This window comes from Lampetra planeri, chromosome 3, assembly GCF_965212315.1.
Source record: "Lampetra planeri chromosome 3, kcLamPlan1.2.h2, whole genome shotgun sequence".
Lineage (NCBI taxonomy): Eukaryota > Metazoa > Chordata > Hyperoartia > Petromyzontiformes > Petromyzontidae > Lampetra > Lampetra planeri.
This window is the reverse complement of record NC_136109.1, coordinates 20,417,524-20,436,568: the sequence shown is the minus strand read 5'-3', so window position 1 is coordinate 20,436,568 and position 19,045 is coordinate 20,417,524. Positions and strand designations below refer to the sequence as shown.

At 47.1% G+C, this 19,045-nt stretch overlaps 1 protein-coding gene across 1 annotated transcript; it reads right to left on the bottom strand.

The window, feature by feature from the left end:
* Positions 1 to 1,900: 1,900 nt before the first annotated feature.
* Positions 1,901 to 17,377, bottom strand: LOC144740636 (serine/threonine-protein kinase PLK3-like). Its single transcript, XM_078623434.1, has 15 exons — positions 17,307 to 17,377; positions 15,086 to 15,226; positions 14,339 to 14,446; positions 11,568 to 11,684; positions 11,170 to 11,299; positions 10,360 to 10,447; positions 9,840 to 9,935; positions 9,036 to 9,234; positions 8,273 to 8,396; positions 7,886 to 7,995; positions 7,638 to 7,752; positions 6,712 to 7,198; positions 5,619 to 5,748; positions 5,317 to 5,433; positions 1,901 to 4,179 (listed from the first exon to the last, which is right to left on the bottom strand). Exons 2-15 carry the CDS (start codon positions 15,173 to 15,175, stop codon positions 3,967 to 3,969), a joined length of 2,124 nt encoding a protein of 707 aa, XP_078479560.1. The 5' UTR covers positions 15,176 to 15,226; positions 17,307 to 17,377; the 3' UTR covers positions 1,901 to 3,966.
* Positions 17,378 to 19,045: the final 1,668 nt, after the last annotated feature.

Sequence of the window (19,045 nt, the reverse complement as noted above, 5' to 3'; positions counted from 1 at the left end):
ATACGATACAAGGAAGGGGGAGGGCAATGGACGAGACTGGTGACATTCCTGAACGTTTCGTCACCCAGTCTGATCGTGTGCTCTTCCGGCAGCCGAAGGAGAGAGAAAAAACGCACCCAAGCGGATACGCATCCGTGGAGATAGATGCAGCAGTGAGTTGGTGGTGGTGGAGCATGGCATCGCAAGGACCGTGATGGATGGTGACAGTGTAGAGGCCTTCATCCAGCAGTGTATAGCTAATAGCTGCTTAATATGAATTTTAAAATCTCACACGGGATTTGTTTTCGATGGTTCTAGATTCCACTGGACAAACCAATCGGGGATTCAGTGGTCCATTGGTGTGTTTTTATTCTTATATCATTAGTTCAGGTTGTATGTTTAAATATAAAATGTAGTTTTCATAGAATTGTGTTAATATTCGTGATCAGTTTATTACACTACTTCTTTTGACTGTAAAGTGCCTTGGATTGATGTTTCTAGGACAGGCGTTACTGTATATCAGCATTATTTTATTGTAACTATATCTAGTAACTAAAAACGCACTGATCACTGGTCGAAGATAATAATTTGACCATATAGGGACTCATCTACTTACGAACATTCGACTTATGAACTTTCAGAGATACGAACAAACGTGTCCGTATGTCCAGTAGCCTGTTCGGACCGAGAGTCGTAAGTTCAACCGCTGCGCAATAGATGGCGGTGATGGCATCGATATCTGCACAACATTAAGAACCAGTGACATCTCGAGGAGATTATACAACTTTTAAAGCCATTCCCCGTGTTTGGTGTACACGCCGTACAACAAGTTTGGAATCGACGGGAGAAAAAAGTTGGACTTACGAACAACTCGACTTACGAACAGACCTCTGGCACCCAACTCGTTCGTAAGTAGAGGAGTCCCCTTACACATTTTTCACTCGTCTACTCGTTTGAAACGCGCAGTGAGCAGTCTACGGCACAGACATCCTCACCTGGAACTCCGAATTGCCAAAGCCGACAAAGTTCCAGACACCATTTACACCTCTTTACCTTGGGGTTGCTTAATTGGTTTTTCTTCCACGGATGTTGTGCGCGTGTTGTTTGTATCCCCGAGCACCCGTGGACAGCTCACAGGAGGAGGAGGAAACTGACTCAGCAGTTGAGCCTGCATCCTTCCACGTTCCCAGTGGGTGCTATGGCAATCACCACACCACACCCTTGCAGCCGCTTCGAACCCCAAATGTTTAATGTGGCCCACTTAAGCTTTAACGTCACGTCATGAAATTACTAAATTCCAAAAGCCACTTTAGCCAACACCTGGTATAAGAATTTGGCTCGTTAGCCTTTCCCGTGTCTCGCCACGGACGTTCATCATCGTCTAAAAAAAGAGGGCAGAGGCACACAAAGCGCACCCGCCTCATGTCGCTCAGGAGACGGCGTTCACAAACAGCCTGGCATTCGTGGCTTTCCAGACCTGCCAGATGACCCGGGCCCCTTCATTATTTGATTAAGAGCCACTCCCTGTTGTTTGATCTTATACGCAACAAACCCAGACCACACACACACACACGTATACATACAAAGATCACCCGCATAGCCTTAGCAGACTGTTAAGGTAAGTGCTGTTAGCGAGCAACGATGAAGGCCGGCACGGCACACGAGGGGGGTGAAAGGCCAGGACCACGCCCGGCCGCCTTTGTCTTCCGGGTGGCGATGAGTTTACAAACCACACTAGGTACTCATTTGAGGCCAAGTCGACCTAGGAGAGGCCCAGGACGGGTTTAGATCATTGTCACTGGTGTTGACCATGAGCGGGAATCATTGGGGTCGCCAGGTTTGGAGTGCAGCGAGGTAACCATTACACTACCGCTCCCCACACAACACAAGCATTCATACACAACACATAGGCTTTGAAACATATATACAAAACGCACCTTTATTTTTCTATTTTAAAAAATCAACAGAGGTGAATACATTAAGTTATTTAAAATATATACATTGGAGTGTTTTAAGTGTTAAAATTTAAGTCGCCGTTTTTAATTCAAAAAGTGCCACGAAATTACACTTAAAATGTTCACTTAAATGTGAAAATAAATTTCACTTAAATATTAAAACCAAAAACACCTAAGGTGTCGCGTAGCTGCTGTACGAAATATTAAATAACAAAAAAATGAGACATTACAATACATTAATCCGTGAAATAAATAATCAAATCACAAATATCGCTGAAAGGTCACTTCGGAGTGCTGCACTCACAGACATAAATCATAAGTTTAATACCCGAATGGGGTCAACTCACAGTGGTTCCTGTGAACTGGTTCCTGGATAGGAATGTGGAATTTACACTACAGGGTCACCAATAGAGGTGAGCACTAAGTGTGCAAAACTAATAATTTAATTTAAAAAAAATTTGGTCTCGTGTTTTTCGTTATCGGTCGTAGTTTTGTACACAATATTAATCTAATTACAACATTAGCATATCATTTGCATACATCTTAAACAATAAGATCCACACTGTTCGATACATGTCGTGTAATATTGATGCATCATTACCATACCGAATTGACACCACCCCAAAACCCTTGAAGTAGAAACTCCAACTTTGTCAGGAAAAACAAACACTTTAAATAGACGCGCATTTTACGCACGAGCGTTTTCCAACATCTTTAAATAGATCTATAACTTAAAAAAAACATAATTTATAAATAGAGACCCCCAAACAAAGTAGCAAATGGCTCGTCTACGGTAGCTGCACACAGGCCTGTGCTCCGGGCTGCCCAACAAGTTTTAACCTTCTGTAGATAAGAATGGACTTTCAGGTATCACTGTATTGACGTCAACTTGTGGCAAGGACGTCACTCGTTTGAATGCGTGACTACAAAGCCACTTTCTGCAGCAACCTTCAGTATCCTCGATCAAATGTGACAGGGGGGCGGGGGGGAGTGGTTAGCGCACTGCGCAGTGAAGCCAGCGACCTGAGCTGGATTGCTGGCCACAGCTAACCCCAACCAGTACTGATCCACGTGGTGAAGCATGGTCAAACAACCCCCACGACAAACATGGACTGGGGGGCGAGGGGGGGGTGGCTTCATCCAGCAGTGGATTGACAACAGACTAATTAGAATTTTTTTAAATCAAATGGAAAAACTTTTAAAACAAACATCAATGGAATATTGCCGGTAGTGTCTTCAGAAAGCGTCTCATTACCAAAAAGTTGAACAAATGTTGGACGGCCCAAGTCACCCAGCCCAGATGTGTTACTACGATGTGAGTAATACTCGTCTTTTGGAGAGTGCTTTTAACAGCATACATTTATTAACTTAAAACAATAAAAGCACGTTATTTTTCTTACATTAATTTACGTGAAACTTAAGGCTCCGTCATAGTTGGCGAGGTAGCTCAGGGGCCGTGTTAAACACGGAGCCAGCACCACTGACGACCTGGGTTCAATGCCCAAGAGCTGATATACTCGGGGGGATTTTATATTGGCCGTATTATGTTAATAATGGCTATGTGAGGAATACTAATCCAAAACTACCAAGGTCCTAAGTTCAAGGTTGGAGCCCTGGGGTCTAGACATCTCGAAAGGGATTCACATGAGCTAATGTCGGAGGGAACAAATCAATATTTTTTTTTGACCGGGACAACAGGACTGCTGCGACTACTATTGCTGATGACTATGCTGCTGCTGCTGCTGTTAATGATAGGAAAATTCCAAGGCCGCTGTTAATGATGCCGTTGCTAATGATGATAATGTTGCTATTCATAACAGATAATAATGATGCGACAAAAAATGAACATGCTGCCAGTGCTGCTAATGATGAGTGTGAAGCAGCTGATAAAAATGCTGCTGCTGCTGGTAATGGATGATTATCATGATGATGGTGATTATGGTGATTATGATGATGATGGTGCAGCTACTGCTTACACTGATGCTGCAAATAACATCATCGCCACTACCGATGACGACGACGAAGGTGGCTACTACGGTTTCTCCTGCTGCTGCTGCTGCGTTACGAGCAGCCCCAGCGCGTAAGCGAGCCTCGTCCGGATGAGCGCGCGATGGGGCGAGTCTCCCAGCTGCTGCGCGCTGTAATCGGACGCCTCGCGGCGATCGTTCACGAACGTGAGGAGTTTGTCCTCTCCCTTGCTCTCCCCGAACACGACGACCTTCGTGTGGTCATGGTAGAAGTTCACCTGGAAGGCGACAAAGGATCCAGGGGTTAAAGAAGGCAGTCAAAGAGGTCAGGGCCTCAGGTGATTAAACTAAAACTAAATTATTTTTTATCTTACCAGATAAGCCCACCGAGCTATGTAGCTCTTTTTCAGAAGCGACCTGGCCAAAAATGATAGCTCAACGAAGTGGCTCATCGCGTGTAAATTTATTGCAGCCAAATACTCTAAATGCATGTTTCTAAATATAGAGGAAAAAAACCGGAGGACCCGGAGAAAATTCCACAAGACCACGGGGAGAGAGACATGCAAACTCCAAATATACAGACGTCAAGGTCAGGATCGAAACCATGACCTCCTGTATACCAGGCGAGGTAGTTAACATCTCACTACCGCACATACAAACACTTTGGGTAAATGAATGTTGATGTCGACTTCCATTAAACGAAATAAGTTCCTTCTTTAAATGTTGAATAGTTGCATGTTGCATGAATATAAGTTCCAAGATTGAAAGGGGAAATGTTAAAAGTTAAATTGGGTTATTATATTTTACTGTCTTATTTGCATCGTTTCTCATTCAGTGTCATTTCACCAATCTCGTTTTCACCATCAGTCTCAATGTAACAACGTATAATCTGCGTGCATCGTAAACTATCAAAATCAAACATGCACGTATCGCGAGATGTATCGATGCATTGTCAAGAGCCCCAAATATTCTACATTTGTTCAAATATATACATCGCGGGTGCAGCAGTGAATAGGAGATGAGAGAAAGCACGCAGCTCGAATCATGAAATTAAATTCTACGAACATTTTAAACTCAAAGAAAGTTCAATTAAAAAAAACGATGTACTCTCTGAACATATAACTATCAACACAGAGTTCGATTGGGGGGATATTTTTACAATTCTGGCTATGGCCTTATGATGCTGGTTGTAACTATCAGCGAAATGCCGTACCCATTTAAATATTGTGAGATTTCTCTCCAACGCACTGGTGGTGCTCCTGAAGCAGTAATAAAACTGGCACGTTTGTTCATCACGTGTCAACTTATTTCTTGGCTGTGTGTCGGGTGGAGGCGGTGTACGACACATGCATTTTATTTGTGCAATCTGACCCAAAACGATCAATTAAGAATTGTCAATAATCGTGTTGTGGTACCTGCACAGTGTTGTTGCTGAATAGCATCAAAACGGCGCGGTCCGTCTTCACCCACTGGACCAGGAATATGCCCTCGTCGCTCCTCCTCTCCACCCGTTGGCTGGCAGCGTCCACTCCCTGGCCAATCACAGAAAGTGTTCAACAACAGCGTTAGGAGGGGGAGGAAGCAGAAGAAAGGCCGTGGCTTGATGACGATGTCGACACTAGTTTTGTTGTTCATGGCAATTACACTGCTGTAGTAGATTTTGGCAATGTTAATGCTATTGCTGTTGACAATTGCGATAGCACCGATTTCCACTTACCTCAAGGAGATGTTGATCCATGAATTGAGTAAAATATCGCAGCGTCGCCACAACCCGGGTCATGTGACGCGGGGGAGAGGTCAGATCAAAGGTCGTTGCTGTGCCCACCTCAGCCTGGTGCTGAACAGTCCTGCATTAGAAACAAAGATACATTACCCACAATGCCCCTGTGAAAAACGCCTTCATTGATAAACTGATTTGATGCAAAAATTAAGTGGTTGCGACAAAATAAAACACCATACAGTGTGCTTTTGCTAGGCTCAAAGAAAAGGAAATGGACATATCCATTTAAATATTTGATTATGTTTCAATGTTGATAGATTAATAAATTCATAATAAAGGTTTTTGGGTTAAATCGTGTTATTTATAAATGTGTCGCAACCCTCCACCACCCGACACGGCCAATCAGCAAAAAATGTGTCACGTTGACAAAAGACAAATAGTTCACTACTTTAGCCTACCGGTTGAAGAGTGAATCCACAACATTAAAACATTTTGAGTACGAGTTTCGCTGGTAATTACATCCAGCGTCATCGGGCAATGTGCCAGAATACTATTTGCCAGAATACAAATTCTGGCAAATTGCCCGATGATGCTGGATGTAATTACCAGCGAAATTCGTACTCAAAAATAGTAAATGTTGTGGATTCACTCTTCAACACACCGGTGGGGGCTAAAGTAGTCAACTATTTTGTCGTTAGTCAACGTGACAATTTTTTTACTGATTGGCCGTCGGGTGGTGGAGAGTTGCGACACATTTATAAATAACGCAATCTAACCCAAAAACTTTTATCATGATTAATAAATGTTTAACTTTTTCAACTCAAGTATTTTTTACAGGAACATTTAACAAAAACCTTAAAACTTGTTGTTTTTTCAGATTCGGTCAAATAATGTCTCATTCAACTTATACATACAAATATAGCTTTTTTAAAATCAAATTAGTGCGAGCAAACAGGCCACACATTTAACCATAATCCAATCACTTTTCCCCCTTATCATTGGCTTCCAAGCACCTCTAAGGGGGTGCACACCGAGGACCCAAAAGTAAAAAGCCCGATAAAAATGAAACTAAATTAAAAAGTAAACGTACGTGGCATCTGAGAGCAGGCGGAAGTGGCTGCCTTCGTTTGACAGAACTCCAACGCTGCCATCGCTCAGCTTGTATCCAAACCCCAGGCGATTCGAGTGATCGACCCACTTGGTGACCCACAGGCCCCGTCTCTTTGACGACCCCTGATCTCCCGGTGGCACCTTGTTCTCAGAATCCACTTTTTCTTGCTGCTGCGGTTGGAGTCCCAGTTCCTTTGGCCTTTGTTCGTGGGCATTTTGTTCCTCTTGCTTTCTTGTTTCACGTGTTTGTTGCGGTTGTTCCTGCTCATGTTGTTTTATCAGTGCGTGTTCCTCACAACTTTGTTCGTTTTGGCTTTTTTCATCACAACTTTGGTGCTGCTGCTGCTGCTGCGGTTGTTGTTGTAGTGGGGGTAGGTGGCATGTCGCCACGTGCTTCAGGCACACCCTGAGGGCAGACATGGACGCTCCAACGACGTCGGCGGTGGGGCCTGGCGGTGAGTCCAAGCCTAGAAATTCAACCACAACGTCAATCATTGTCACCAACGTGAACATCGCCATGAACATGTTGGAGGGGCTGGGCAAATATTGCAGGTGTTGAGTTGAGTCAGCGGTAATGACTCGCACATATAGCCCAGCGCTTTAGAGGTAAGGGTTGGTAGATAACATGCACAGATTTGTGAAACGAATCAAATTGTTATTATTATGGTTGTCCGAGCAGATGTTAGGAGCAACCTACGTGAAGATTCCCAACCATGGCTCTCATCAGTGGTGAGTGATAACTGCACCGCTCCTCGGTCCCCCTTCACCATCCCTCACTGGCCAGTGCGGTAAAATATTGTCAAATAACCACCATGACAACCACGGGGGAGGCCTTCATCACCCAGCCGTGGATTGACAAAGGGAGGGGCTGTATAAGGTGTTTGAGGTGTTAAGGAGGCCACTCACAATCACTGCTTTCTCTTCTGCTGCTACTGCTGCTGCTGATAATGGTTCTCTCTCCAGTACATCTCTCACTGGATTCTCTGTCCTCCGTTGGAGATAGATCTGTCCTCAAGCAAACCTGGAAAACATCAACCCCAACATCAGCACCATCACGAATATGAACACGAACATCAGCATAAGGACCTTCAATAGCACCACGAGCAATATCACCACAACCATCACACCAATATCACCACCACCACGACCATTACCTCAGTGTTGCTTCCCGTTTGACATGACGCGCAGTTCAGCCCGGCCTTGAGCATGTCACTAGTCACCATCTTTTGACCCCCGTCGCCATTGCGATCGACAGTATCTGACCCTGCAAAGTGGGAGGGGGGGTCAAACAAGGCTGCTGAGTTCAAGAATTAAAATGGAGTGTTGTGCATTTCCGTGTCCTTTGTGTTCTGGATTGTCCTGTGTTCTCAATGATCGCGTTATAGATTGTTGTGTGTTTTCTGTTATCTCATTTTTTCCAAATCCTCTTGTGTTCTGAAGGATTGTTGTTTGTGTTCCGGACAGCCATGTGTTCCGGATTACCGTGTGTTCCAGATCATCGTGTGTTCAGTGCTCGCATGTTCCGGTGAAATTGTCCTCACCACGAGGCTTCCGGCGGAAGATGGTCGCCGCAGCTTTCCGGAGGAGTCGACCGGCGGAGCTCGGTGTCCGGAAGATGGGAGGGGAGAGATGCGAGGATGTGGGGAGACGATCCGGAACAAAACCCTAAGAGGCAGACAAGCAAAACACATGTAGAGCACATTTACATATAGTTAAACACTCAGACATGCATGGATATGTATGCATACAGAAACAAACATACACTTAAATACTGTATTTAACACAGACACGCAGTAATTACACGCTTTTTATTTAACTCACTCTGTTGTTGTCGTATCCTCAAATCCTGTAACCAAATTTTAACCCACTTCCCAATGTGGTATCGACTGCAAACTTGGTATACGTATGTCATACTGATGACAATACTATATTCTATCATTAAAAATACAAAATAAATATTTTAAACCATCTTTTTTATATGTTATGTTTCGGATTTGGATCTAATTGTCCACGCTCAACTAACGTTGGCTGTAAATCACCACGGTCCCATACGTTATGGCAAGCTTCGGGGCCACTTCCTGGAGTCGCGGAGTTCTGCCATGACTCGTACGGTACATTTCATTAAAGCGTGTTTAAAAAAAAGTATTTTTTATATCTTACTAATTTTTAACCTGACATTGCCATTATGAATCCAATCAAGCCAAAATGAATTTCACCAGAGACCCTGAGCTTGCACCCAGGCACAACACTCGAAAACCTGCCTCTATGCATCCCTGAGTTGCCATCATTAAGTCATCACCGTACCTGCGTAAGGAAGGGGTGGGACTGAAGGTCGAGCAGGGACGCCCGGAGGTCAGGGTCAGGGGTGAGTGCAGAGGTCAAGAGGTCACGGGCGGCATGGGAGAGCGAGGGTGGGAAGTTGAAGCGCCCGCTCCGGATGCACGCGTAGGTGTTGGCGAGGTCAGAGGTCGAGAAGGGAGGGCGCCCGGCGAGCATGGTAAACCTACAAGAACAACATCAACGTTGGTGTGTAGGTTTTTGCAGTTATGCGTGCGAGTCGGCGTGTGTGTATATGGGTAATGTGTGTATTGGTATGCATGTGGATGGGTTGGTATGCATGTGCGTGGGTTGGTTGGAATGCATGTCTGTGGGATGGTGTGTGTGTGGGTTGATATGCGTGTGTGTGGTTTGGTGTATGTGTGGGTTGGCATATGGGCAGCGGTGGCACCGTGGTTAGTGCACGGTGCTACGAACCCAGAAACCAGAGTTCGATTGCCGCTCACGGCCAATACCAGTGACGACTATCTGAACCGATCCTGGGTCTCCCCTCAATTGCATACTTGGTGCGATGTGTAAACATCGCCACTGGGGAGACAAAGGGCATGGTTCTGGTCACACCACCCCCTCGTGTGCTGGCCTTCATGATGTGCTTGCTGACAGCACTTGCCTCAAAGGTCTGTTAAGGCTATATGGGATATTGTTGTTTTTGTTGGCATGTGCGTATTGGTATGCGTGGGATTGTGCTTACGTGTAGGTTTGTGTTTACGCGTGTGTTGATATGCGTGGAATTGGTATGTGTGCGCTCCATGCTGGTATGCGTGTACGTACACGGCACACCCCAGTGACCAGATGTCAGCCTCCGGACCGTGACCTCGCTTATTCAGAACCTCCGGAGCCAAGTAATTGGGGGTTCCACACACAGTGCTGTAAAGGATGATCAAAGCCAAAGACACACACACAAACGTATAAATGTAAACACACGGCAAGAAGTGTGCACACATATGCACGTGACGACACACACACTGCACCATACAAAGTCACTTGATCTCATGCGAGCCGCATCAAACTCCATTGGACAGCCGAGGCCACAACCATCGTGTGTCACAAACTGTGCGTGTTTTGTTCAGTAACTATATTTCTTACACGTGTGTAAGTTATTATTTTGGCTAAGTAGTTTCCGATATTATCATGAGTATACAACTGTTATTGCAGTTATTTGGCTCATACAAACGAGCAACGAGTCACACTGAACACCAACGGTCATGATCTTTGATAACGCTGAAATTAAAAACGTCCCCATTGAGTGGGTGCACTGTCTAACCCCTGGGTCCACTCAGACAGAACACACCGTTTCCTCATCTCTGGAGGCTCCAATGTGGTCGCCAGGCCCAGGTCTCCAATCTTCACCTCCATCGAGTCGGTGACAAAGAAGTTTCCTGGGATAAAAAACCAGGGTAGGGCTCATGTTAGGGCTAGTTCTAGCATTAGGGCGAAGATTAGTGTTAGGGCTAGTGTTTGGTGGTGTTCAGTGTAGTGCTAGCATTAGGGTGTGTATTAGTGCCACGCCTACTGTCTGTTATTGTTATAGGTCGTGATAGTATCGAGGCTATTGTTCGGGTTAATGTTAGGGTGAGAGCTAGGGTTATGGTTAGTGTTAGGATTCGTGTTGTTCGAGCGAAAGTTAGAGGTATCGTTAGTGTTACATATAGGATAGAGTGAGTGTAAGGGGTCGTATCAGCCTGTGTACCCCATGTCATCGCACGCCACACCCCTACCCCGCTCCGTGAGTAATGTGGTGGTTGTGAAGAGGGTGGAGGAGTTCCTGTATGTGGGCAGTGCGCTGATGACCAACTCTGGTTTGGCAGGAGAGTTCTCTACTCGGAATCAGTCAAGCAGCATTATAATTTCATCAGCTGTATAACAACGCTGTGTGGAAACTGTATGGCCTGTCGCTCCGCACGAAGCTCTGGCTCTCAAAGATGACATGGCCCCAAAGCAGCTTGAAGCTTCACCTAGCCTGGCACATGTGCCATGATGATGTCACCGTCACATGGTGGCTGTTTCTCATGCTGTTTGTGTATACTGTGTCTGTGTGTGTATGTATGTTCATATATATGTGCGCACTCGTTTGTAAGTATGTTCATGTGCAGACACTTACCCAGCTTCAGATCCCGATGTACCATGCCGCACTGGTGTAGATATCGCAGGCCCGAGATGAGCTGCCGCAGATAGTACTTCACCTCCGCCTCGGTCAGAACCTTCCTCGATCGGAGCATGTGTGCCAGGGACTGGGAATTGGAAAAAAACAAAGGTTATTGTGAGTTTACAAGCCTCCAGTCACTCCCATGTGTCTTCCCCTTCTACATGTCTCCCTTTCTACTGTGTAGCTCATATCTCTCTTCAGGACTCCATGCCACCCGCTCTCCCCTTCCTTCCCAGTGTCTCCCTCACATCTTTCCGTATTTCCCTTCTTCTCCAAATCTCTACCTTCTCTTCTCCCATGTCTCTCCCCCATCCTCCCCGTGCCTCTCGTCTCCCCTTCCTCGTCTCTCGCACCTGTCCACTGCACAGCTCCAGGATGATGTAGATGAAGTTTTCATCTTCGAAGCTGGATATGAACTGGACGATATGGCGATGGTGCAGTTTTCGGTGAAGGGAAATTTCTTGTTCAATCTGAAATGCAGACACAAACACAGATCCCCAAGTTAGTCTCGTGTTCCATGGGGGTAAGTGCCGTTAACGAGCACCCATTACGACCACTGTGGTAGGCGAAGGGGTGGATAGGTCGGCACCACGTGAGGTCACCCCTTTGCCTCCCCAGTGCTGATGTTTACACACCACACCAGGCAACTGAGATCGCAACAAGTTCAGATTCCACTTTCCACTGATGTCATTAATGACAGGGAATTGAACCCTGACCACTGAGATCATAGTGCAGTGCATGAACCACTGCACCACCACTACCCATACACAAAGATCCCCCTGTATAGCTGTAACAGACTTTTTGGGGCAAGTGTTGTTAGCGAGCACTTACGAAAGCTGGCCCAGAGGCCAGCACCACGCCCAGCCGCTTTTGTCTTCCGAGCGGAAATGTTTACACACCACACCAAGTACTCATTTGAAGCCAAATCGATCTAGGGAAGGTCCAGGACTTGTTCAGATAATTTTCACTGGTTTTGGCCACGAGCAGGAACTCAGGTCTCCAGATTCGTTGCGCAGCACACCGAACCACGATGCTACCGCTCCCCACAACTTATACACACACAGATAAACATTCAGACACATCTATACAGCAATAAATGTAAACAAGCGCATAGATTTGTAAACACGCTGATGCTGATGATACTGCCGACGCTGCTACTGCTGATGATGATGACGCTGCTGCTGTTCCAGCTGATCACTTTAATGGATCTCGATAAGAATTCGACATCCAAATAACCAACAGGAAACCTGTGACTCAGTCAGCCTTTCCTGCTTCTAAAATACTTGTAAAACATTTCAAAAGTTAGAGGCGCACTCCACATTAAATGGTTTTGTGGCAGTGCTCTGCTACTGCTCACATGGATCGTTGACTAACACAAACAATTTAAAATAATATTGAGATACAATACTTGCTATTTGCTGTAAAAGTAATGTTTTTTTAACGAGACGAAGAGAGCAACACCCTTCATGGTCTACATATAAAATAGTTTGGTTTCTTCTAAAAGAAAGCGTTAACAAAAAATAAGTTTCCAAAAATGTATCTTAGCCTGGAAAAACCCAAAAATTATTCCATGAGGAGACATCATTCTTGGCGCTTGATTGGCTTAAACTCCGTCACTTGACTGTGACCGTGACCCAGGCGCCATGGGCGTGAAGCAAACAGCGACGTTACAGGGAAACTATGCACGTGTGTAAATATTTGAGCTATTTTTAAAGGTCTCTTTCATTTCCTCGTAAATTCCTCAGCTATCGTGTAACCTCAACTTTTCTTGGCGAGAGTTATAATGAAAGAGTCACTGGCTTTTCTGAATTATGACTATCATTTCATCCGTCTGGGTGGCAAAGAAAAGTGTTGAGTTCAACTCCAGGTTGTGGGTTGGCTTTTCCCATCATCATAATCATCCTCTCTGGGGTTGATAAAATGATCATCACTGCGATGTGGGAGGTTAATGATGATTGGGCATCGTGAAGGGAAGACTGGTTCCTGCTATGGCAATGTGGAATATCCACTTCTGGCTTGGGGCCAGCAACAGAGATGCGTGCTGCCCCATCGGCTGTATACGCGAAGAGAAACTTTAACTTCTTAAACTTTCAGGTGCACCATCAATCTCGCAGTGCTGACTATCTCTGGCACGATCACTATGAGCCTCGCAAGAGAGACACAAAGGCTCGCAACTTGAACATTTCTCCCAATACAGCATGTTTTCCTAACGCAAATTTTATGTAACGTGATTCATATATTAGGGCACACATTTTTTATACTGTGGGTGCGAATTGAATACAACGCGATCGAGTGAACAGAACTGCGTCGCGTGAGTAGGAATAAGCGGTTGTACGGCTGCCTCGGCGTAACATCACACAAGGCGGGATGCTGCTGGATGCTTCTAGATGCTACCTATGCACCCCAGTCTTTGTTCAGCCTGCATATGCATCTCACGTGTTATCACGGACTCTGCTTTATCCTATACCTACTATAATCACCCAGGAATGTCCTTAACACTCGACCAGTCCCCCTCATTAACATTCATGAGCAGGTGACGTCCTCCAAATGGACACCCCCCCCCCATTATTATTACCTACTATAATGAGCCAAGAATGTCTGTGTGCAACGCTCGTGACGTCACTCCACGTCCACCAGCCCCCCTCATTAGCGGCTGACGTCATTCCACATCGGGGGCTGAGGCGCCTCCTCCCCCCTCCTCGGCGTCAACTTACAACCCTCACTACAAAGGCAGAACCCTCACGTCACGCGATCTCCGTAACGATATTGAGACATTAAAGTAAAAAGGACGTCGTGATGAACAAGGGATTATAAACTTAAAATAAAATAGGTCTGTGTCACCGCGCCCTTACAAATTGCACACGCATTGATGCAATGAATATCACATCGCGGTCTGCTTTCCGCTTGCAAGTTTCAGATTTACTGCAATACACCCGTCCTTGGACGGGCAACAGGCTAGTATTATATATTATTTACTATAATGCATTTTTCCATAACGCGGAGTTCTTCAGGAACGCAACTACCGCGATACAGGAGAACAGACTGTACCTCTAACCCAGGGCTTCAGCCATGCTGGCTGGCTCGGTGTTTCTCCGGTACGGTCACCGTGAGACCAGACCCTCACCTTTGCTCTGTGTCCTGGCTTCTCAACCCTCTGCTTAGTGATGATTTTCGCGGCGAAGTGGCAGCCAGTGTACTCCTCAGTCACCAAGTAGCATCGCGCAAAACCTCCCTGAGACAGACAGCACAAAGGACAGCGGTGATCAGGGCAACAAAATCGTCAGCAGCAGAACAATAATCATATTCAGCGACAATACTAGCCCAGCAGCAACGGTGATGTAATTAGCGGCAGTATCACCAGAAGTAGCAGCAGTGGTCGTAGCAACAGCAACAGCATTACCATCACTGCTACGCTTGTCATGATCACCAGCAGCAGTAGCAGTAGTACAATGCAGCAGTAGCAGCAATAGTGCAAACAGAAGTGGTAGCGTGATCAGTTGCAATAGTTACAACACCACCACCACCTTCATCAATTCATCAGCAGCAATAGCAACAGTAACAACAACAACCACGATGTTCGCCACGAAGTGGTGGTGTCGTCACCGCGGCGCTTTGTGCCAGGCTATGTGCACTTTGAGGCCACTTGAAGTTATCGAAGGCTCGCTGTGGCAGGGGCTCACAGAACAGACCCAGGTGCCACGGGGTTGACCGGCTGTAACAACTGGCAGTTCCACCCTAAGTGCTCGCTCCCCGTCGTGCCAACGCACCTCCGATGAACACAGCTGGCTATGTACGGTGCGACAGACGTTCAACACGCATGCAACCGAGTGCAAATCACCAGAAGCGCTCGCTCGCTCTCTCGCTCTCTCACCTTGCCCAGGAGGCGGCCTCGTGAGTAGATGATGTCACGGCTCGCGTCTCTGATGACCCGCGGTGGCCGAGGAGGCAGCTCTGAGGACATGACCCGGGGTGCAGAGTTTTCAAGCTTGGTACTCGCGGAACTCAAAAAGGCCTGGAAACGAAGAACAACCCCGAGGAGTCAACAACAATAAACCCTGAACACACCAAAGATGCAACACCAAGAACACAGAAACCTGACCCAGACCGACATCATCATCATCATCGTCGTCCAGTACTGCATCTCAGCTGGACGGCGTCTGCGTACTGATATTGTACTTGATTATTTCATACAGTTGCCCTGTTTATTTCACAACAGTTGCCTTGTTTACCTTGCACAGGCCCAGAACCTTCAGCGGCCAGTGGTGTCATAGATTTATAAGACATATACTGGGTACAATTAAAAGAATATCGCAGTTATTATCCTGACTTTGGGCGCCACGGTGGCGAGATGTTAACGACCACCTGGTGTGCAGGAGAGGTCGTGGGTTCAATCCCTACACACTGACGACTGCTGCTGCTGTATATTTGGAGTTTGCGTGTCTCTCTCTCCCCGTGGTCTCGTGGATTTTTCTCAGTCCTCCGGTTTTTCCCTCCACATTTACAAGCCACATCACGTGTTTAGAGTATATGGCTGCTAGACATTTGCACGTGATAAACCACTTCGTTGAGCTGTCATTTGTGGCCAGGTCACTTCTAAAAAAATAGCTATCAATAGCTCAGTGGGCCTCACCTGGTAAAATAACACTGTTATAATTTGAAGACTTATAAGTTTAAGACCACACGGATCACCGGGCACCAATAACACAATTTAACAAACTAAACCTGCATTTAAACGACATGAACTATGCATCATATGTGCAACAGGCTCCTCCTGTGGGTGCCACTTCCCTTGGGGCCACACGGGCTACACGTTGACAAGTAGTTCAAGTTCATTTATTAGGTATAGCCCTGTGAGCCATTCGGTTCTTGAATCGGGTGCAACCGCAACAAACAGAAAACAAAAACATGAACAAGATAACATCTTAAAGTGACTGTGTGCAAACAGAAAATCCAAGAAAGACAGCAAAATATTGCAGAAAAAGCACCGTACACCAACACTGTGTGCAAAAATCCCAGTGGGATGCAAGTCAAACAACAACAACAACAACCACAAGACAACTTAGATTAAGTATTGCTCCCTCTGGCTACATCTCAGTAGCTACAATCAAACACGAACTTGGAGTCGAACCCTGGTGAAGACCGATGGGGGGGTGTGGGACACAAGGTGAGCGAGCCCAACAACAAGCAACCTGAGGCCAGCACTTGACTTAGATGCGACCCCCCATGCAGTCTCCTCCCTGGTCGTCTATCCGCTAAATCGAAAGCAGACATCGCAGCGACCAAACGAAGCGTGTTGCGACGCCCTTTCTTTAGCAGGGCCCCACGTGAAGTGGAGTCGGCGATTACACACGTGGCGGAATGTAATTAACACGATCGGCCAAGGGGGCCGATCACACTCTCACTCACTCAGTCACTCACCCAGTCACTCAGCCATTTACTCACTCACTCACCCACTCACTCACCCACTCACTCACCCACTCACTCACCCACTCACTCACCCACTCACTCACCCACTCACTCACCCACTCACTCACCCACTCACTCACCCACTCACTCACCCACTCACTCACCCACTCACTCACCCACTCACTCACCCACTCACTCACCCACTCACTCACCCACTCACTCACCCACTCACTCACCCACTCACTCACCCACTCACTCACCCACTCACTCACCCACTCACTCACCCACTCACTCACCCACTCACTCACCCACTCACTCTACCACTCACTTAACTAACACCCGCCCGCGCGCCACTCACTCACTCAGCCATTTACTCACTCACTCAGCTATTTACTCACCCAGTCACTCACCCACTCACCCAGTCACTCACTCACCCGCTCACTCACCCAGTCACTCACTCACTCACCCGCTCACCCAGTCACTTACTCACCCACTCACTCACTCACCCACTCACTCACCCACTCACCCGCTCACCCACTCACCCACTCACCCAGTCACTCACCCACTCACCCAGTCACTCAGTCACTCACCCAGTCACCCACTCACCCAGTCACTCACTCACCCAGTCACTCACCAAGTCACCCAGTCACTCACTCACTCACCAAGTCACTCACCCACCCGCTCACCTGTTGCTGCTGCTGCTGTTGCTGCCGCTCCGCGCGCACGAATTTCAATGAATGAGCGCGGGGGGCGTGGGCTCTCGTGACGTCACCCGGGAAGGGGGTGGGGGTTGAGGGGGGGGTGGGGGGATCCTCGCCGCGCGCGCGCCGCGTACGTTGGTTCGTGACGTCAAACTTTTTTTTTATAAATTTAAACGCGCGCCGAATATAAAGATGGTTTAAATGTATTTCAATAGCGCGAAGTGATTTTGTGACAGCGTTTGTATAATTTCGCGGGCGTTCGGGCTACGTCACGTCGCGCGTTTCTTTCGGCGCGATGACGTAACACCCCCCCCCCCCCCATGACGCGGCGGTCATCGCGCAACGTAATCACCACCCCCCGACGAGAGACGTCGGCCCGTTTGCGCGATGACGTCACTGCAGCGTGCGCGCCTGCGTCACGGGGCGTACGCGGTGACGTCGCGGGGCGTGCGCGGTGACGTCGAGGGCATGCCCCGGCGTGCCTGGGCGTCGGCCGCATTCCTGCTGCTTGAGTCGGCAGCAGCAGCAGCGGCGGCGGCGGGGAGACCACCTCGGGTCCAAGGGTCCTCCCCTCCCCTCCGCGGCGTTTGTTTTTGGTGTTGCCGCGGAAAGTTAAACATTGACGCGCTCATGAACGACACTGCCACCAAACAATACCACGTTAGCCGCCGTTCGCCCCGGAGTGACGGCGCCTGTGCCAGGCCAGGTGCACTTTGAGGCGACCACGTGACGTGTCGAAGGGCTCGCTGCTGGCAGGAGGTCTCGGGACAGACCCAGTCGGTGCCATGGGTTGGCTGACTGAGATGACCGGTAGATGCACCACCAGCTGCAGGGCCGGCCCGAGGCATAAGCGAACTAAGCGGCTGCTTGGGGCCCCCTGGCCACCAGGGGGCCCCCGAATCGTTTTTTTTTTCCTGAACTTCCCCAAACTATGATGACTGCCTTTGAGCTTCTCACATACCTCTCACAAAATGAGATGTGTGAGCTTTACCCAAATCTTTGGGTAGCTCTCAGGATAGCCTGCACTCTGCCTGTGTCAGTTGCCTCAGCAGAGAGGAGCTTTTCCAAGCTCAAATTGATAAAAACATATTTGAGATCATCAATGGCCCAGGAAAGACTAAGTGGACTTGCAGTCATTAGTATTAATAACAAAGTTGGCCAAGCAATACCATACAATGATGTCATTAGTGACTTTGCCTCCAGAAAAGCTAGGAAGGAACGATTTTGAGGTCATTGTTGTACAGTTGACATTGTTGAACCCTTGCTGTTCTTATGTTTGCTTTCATTATTTAAGTATCTTTTTTTTTGTAACATTCTATTTTTGATTAGATTAATGTTTGTCTATTTTGGTTTTATTTAAAAGATTGCACATTTAATGCACATTTGCAAATAATTTATTTAATATGTTTTTTGTGACCGTTTGTATTCAGAAGTTTTAATAAAAGAGTGAAGTATTTTAAGTGTTGTTTTTATTTTTTATTAATACATAACCTCACTGTATTCGTTTATAATATTCGCTATAACATTATAGTGTGACATTTGTGTCAATAATCTTCTAGCACAGATGAGTCTGCGTGGTGGGAGGGGGGCCCCCAAATCAAATTCTGCTTAGGGCCCCCAAGAGGCTCGGGCCGGCACTGACCAGCTGTGCCCCCTACTGTGCCAGGCTAGGTGCAGGAGGTCTCGGGACAAACCCAGCAGGTGCCATGGGTTGGCTGACTGAG

Coding starts and splice junctions, on each gene's coding strand:
- LOC144740636 (XM_078623434.1), bottom strand. CDS start 15,175: ATGTCCTCAGAGCTGCCTCCTCGGCCACCGCGGGTCATCAGAGACGCG. Junction 7,996..8,272: donor CTTCCGCCGGAAGCCTCGTG/GTGAGGACAATT, acceptor CCCACTTTGCAG/GGTCAGATACTGTCGATCGC. Junction 4,180..5,316: donor TCAGCAACAACACTGTGCAG/GTACCACAACAC, acceptor GTCGCCTTCCAG/GTGAACTTCTACCATGACCA.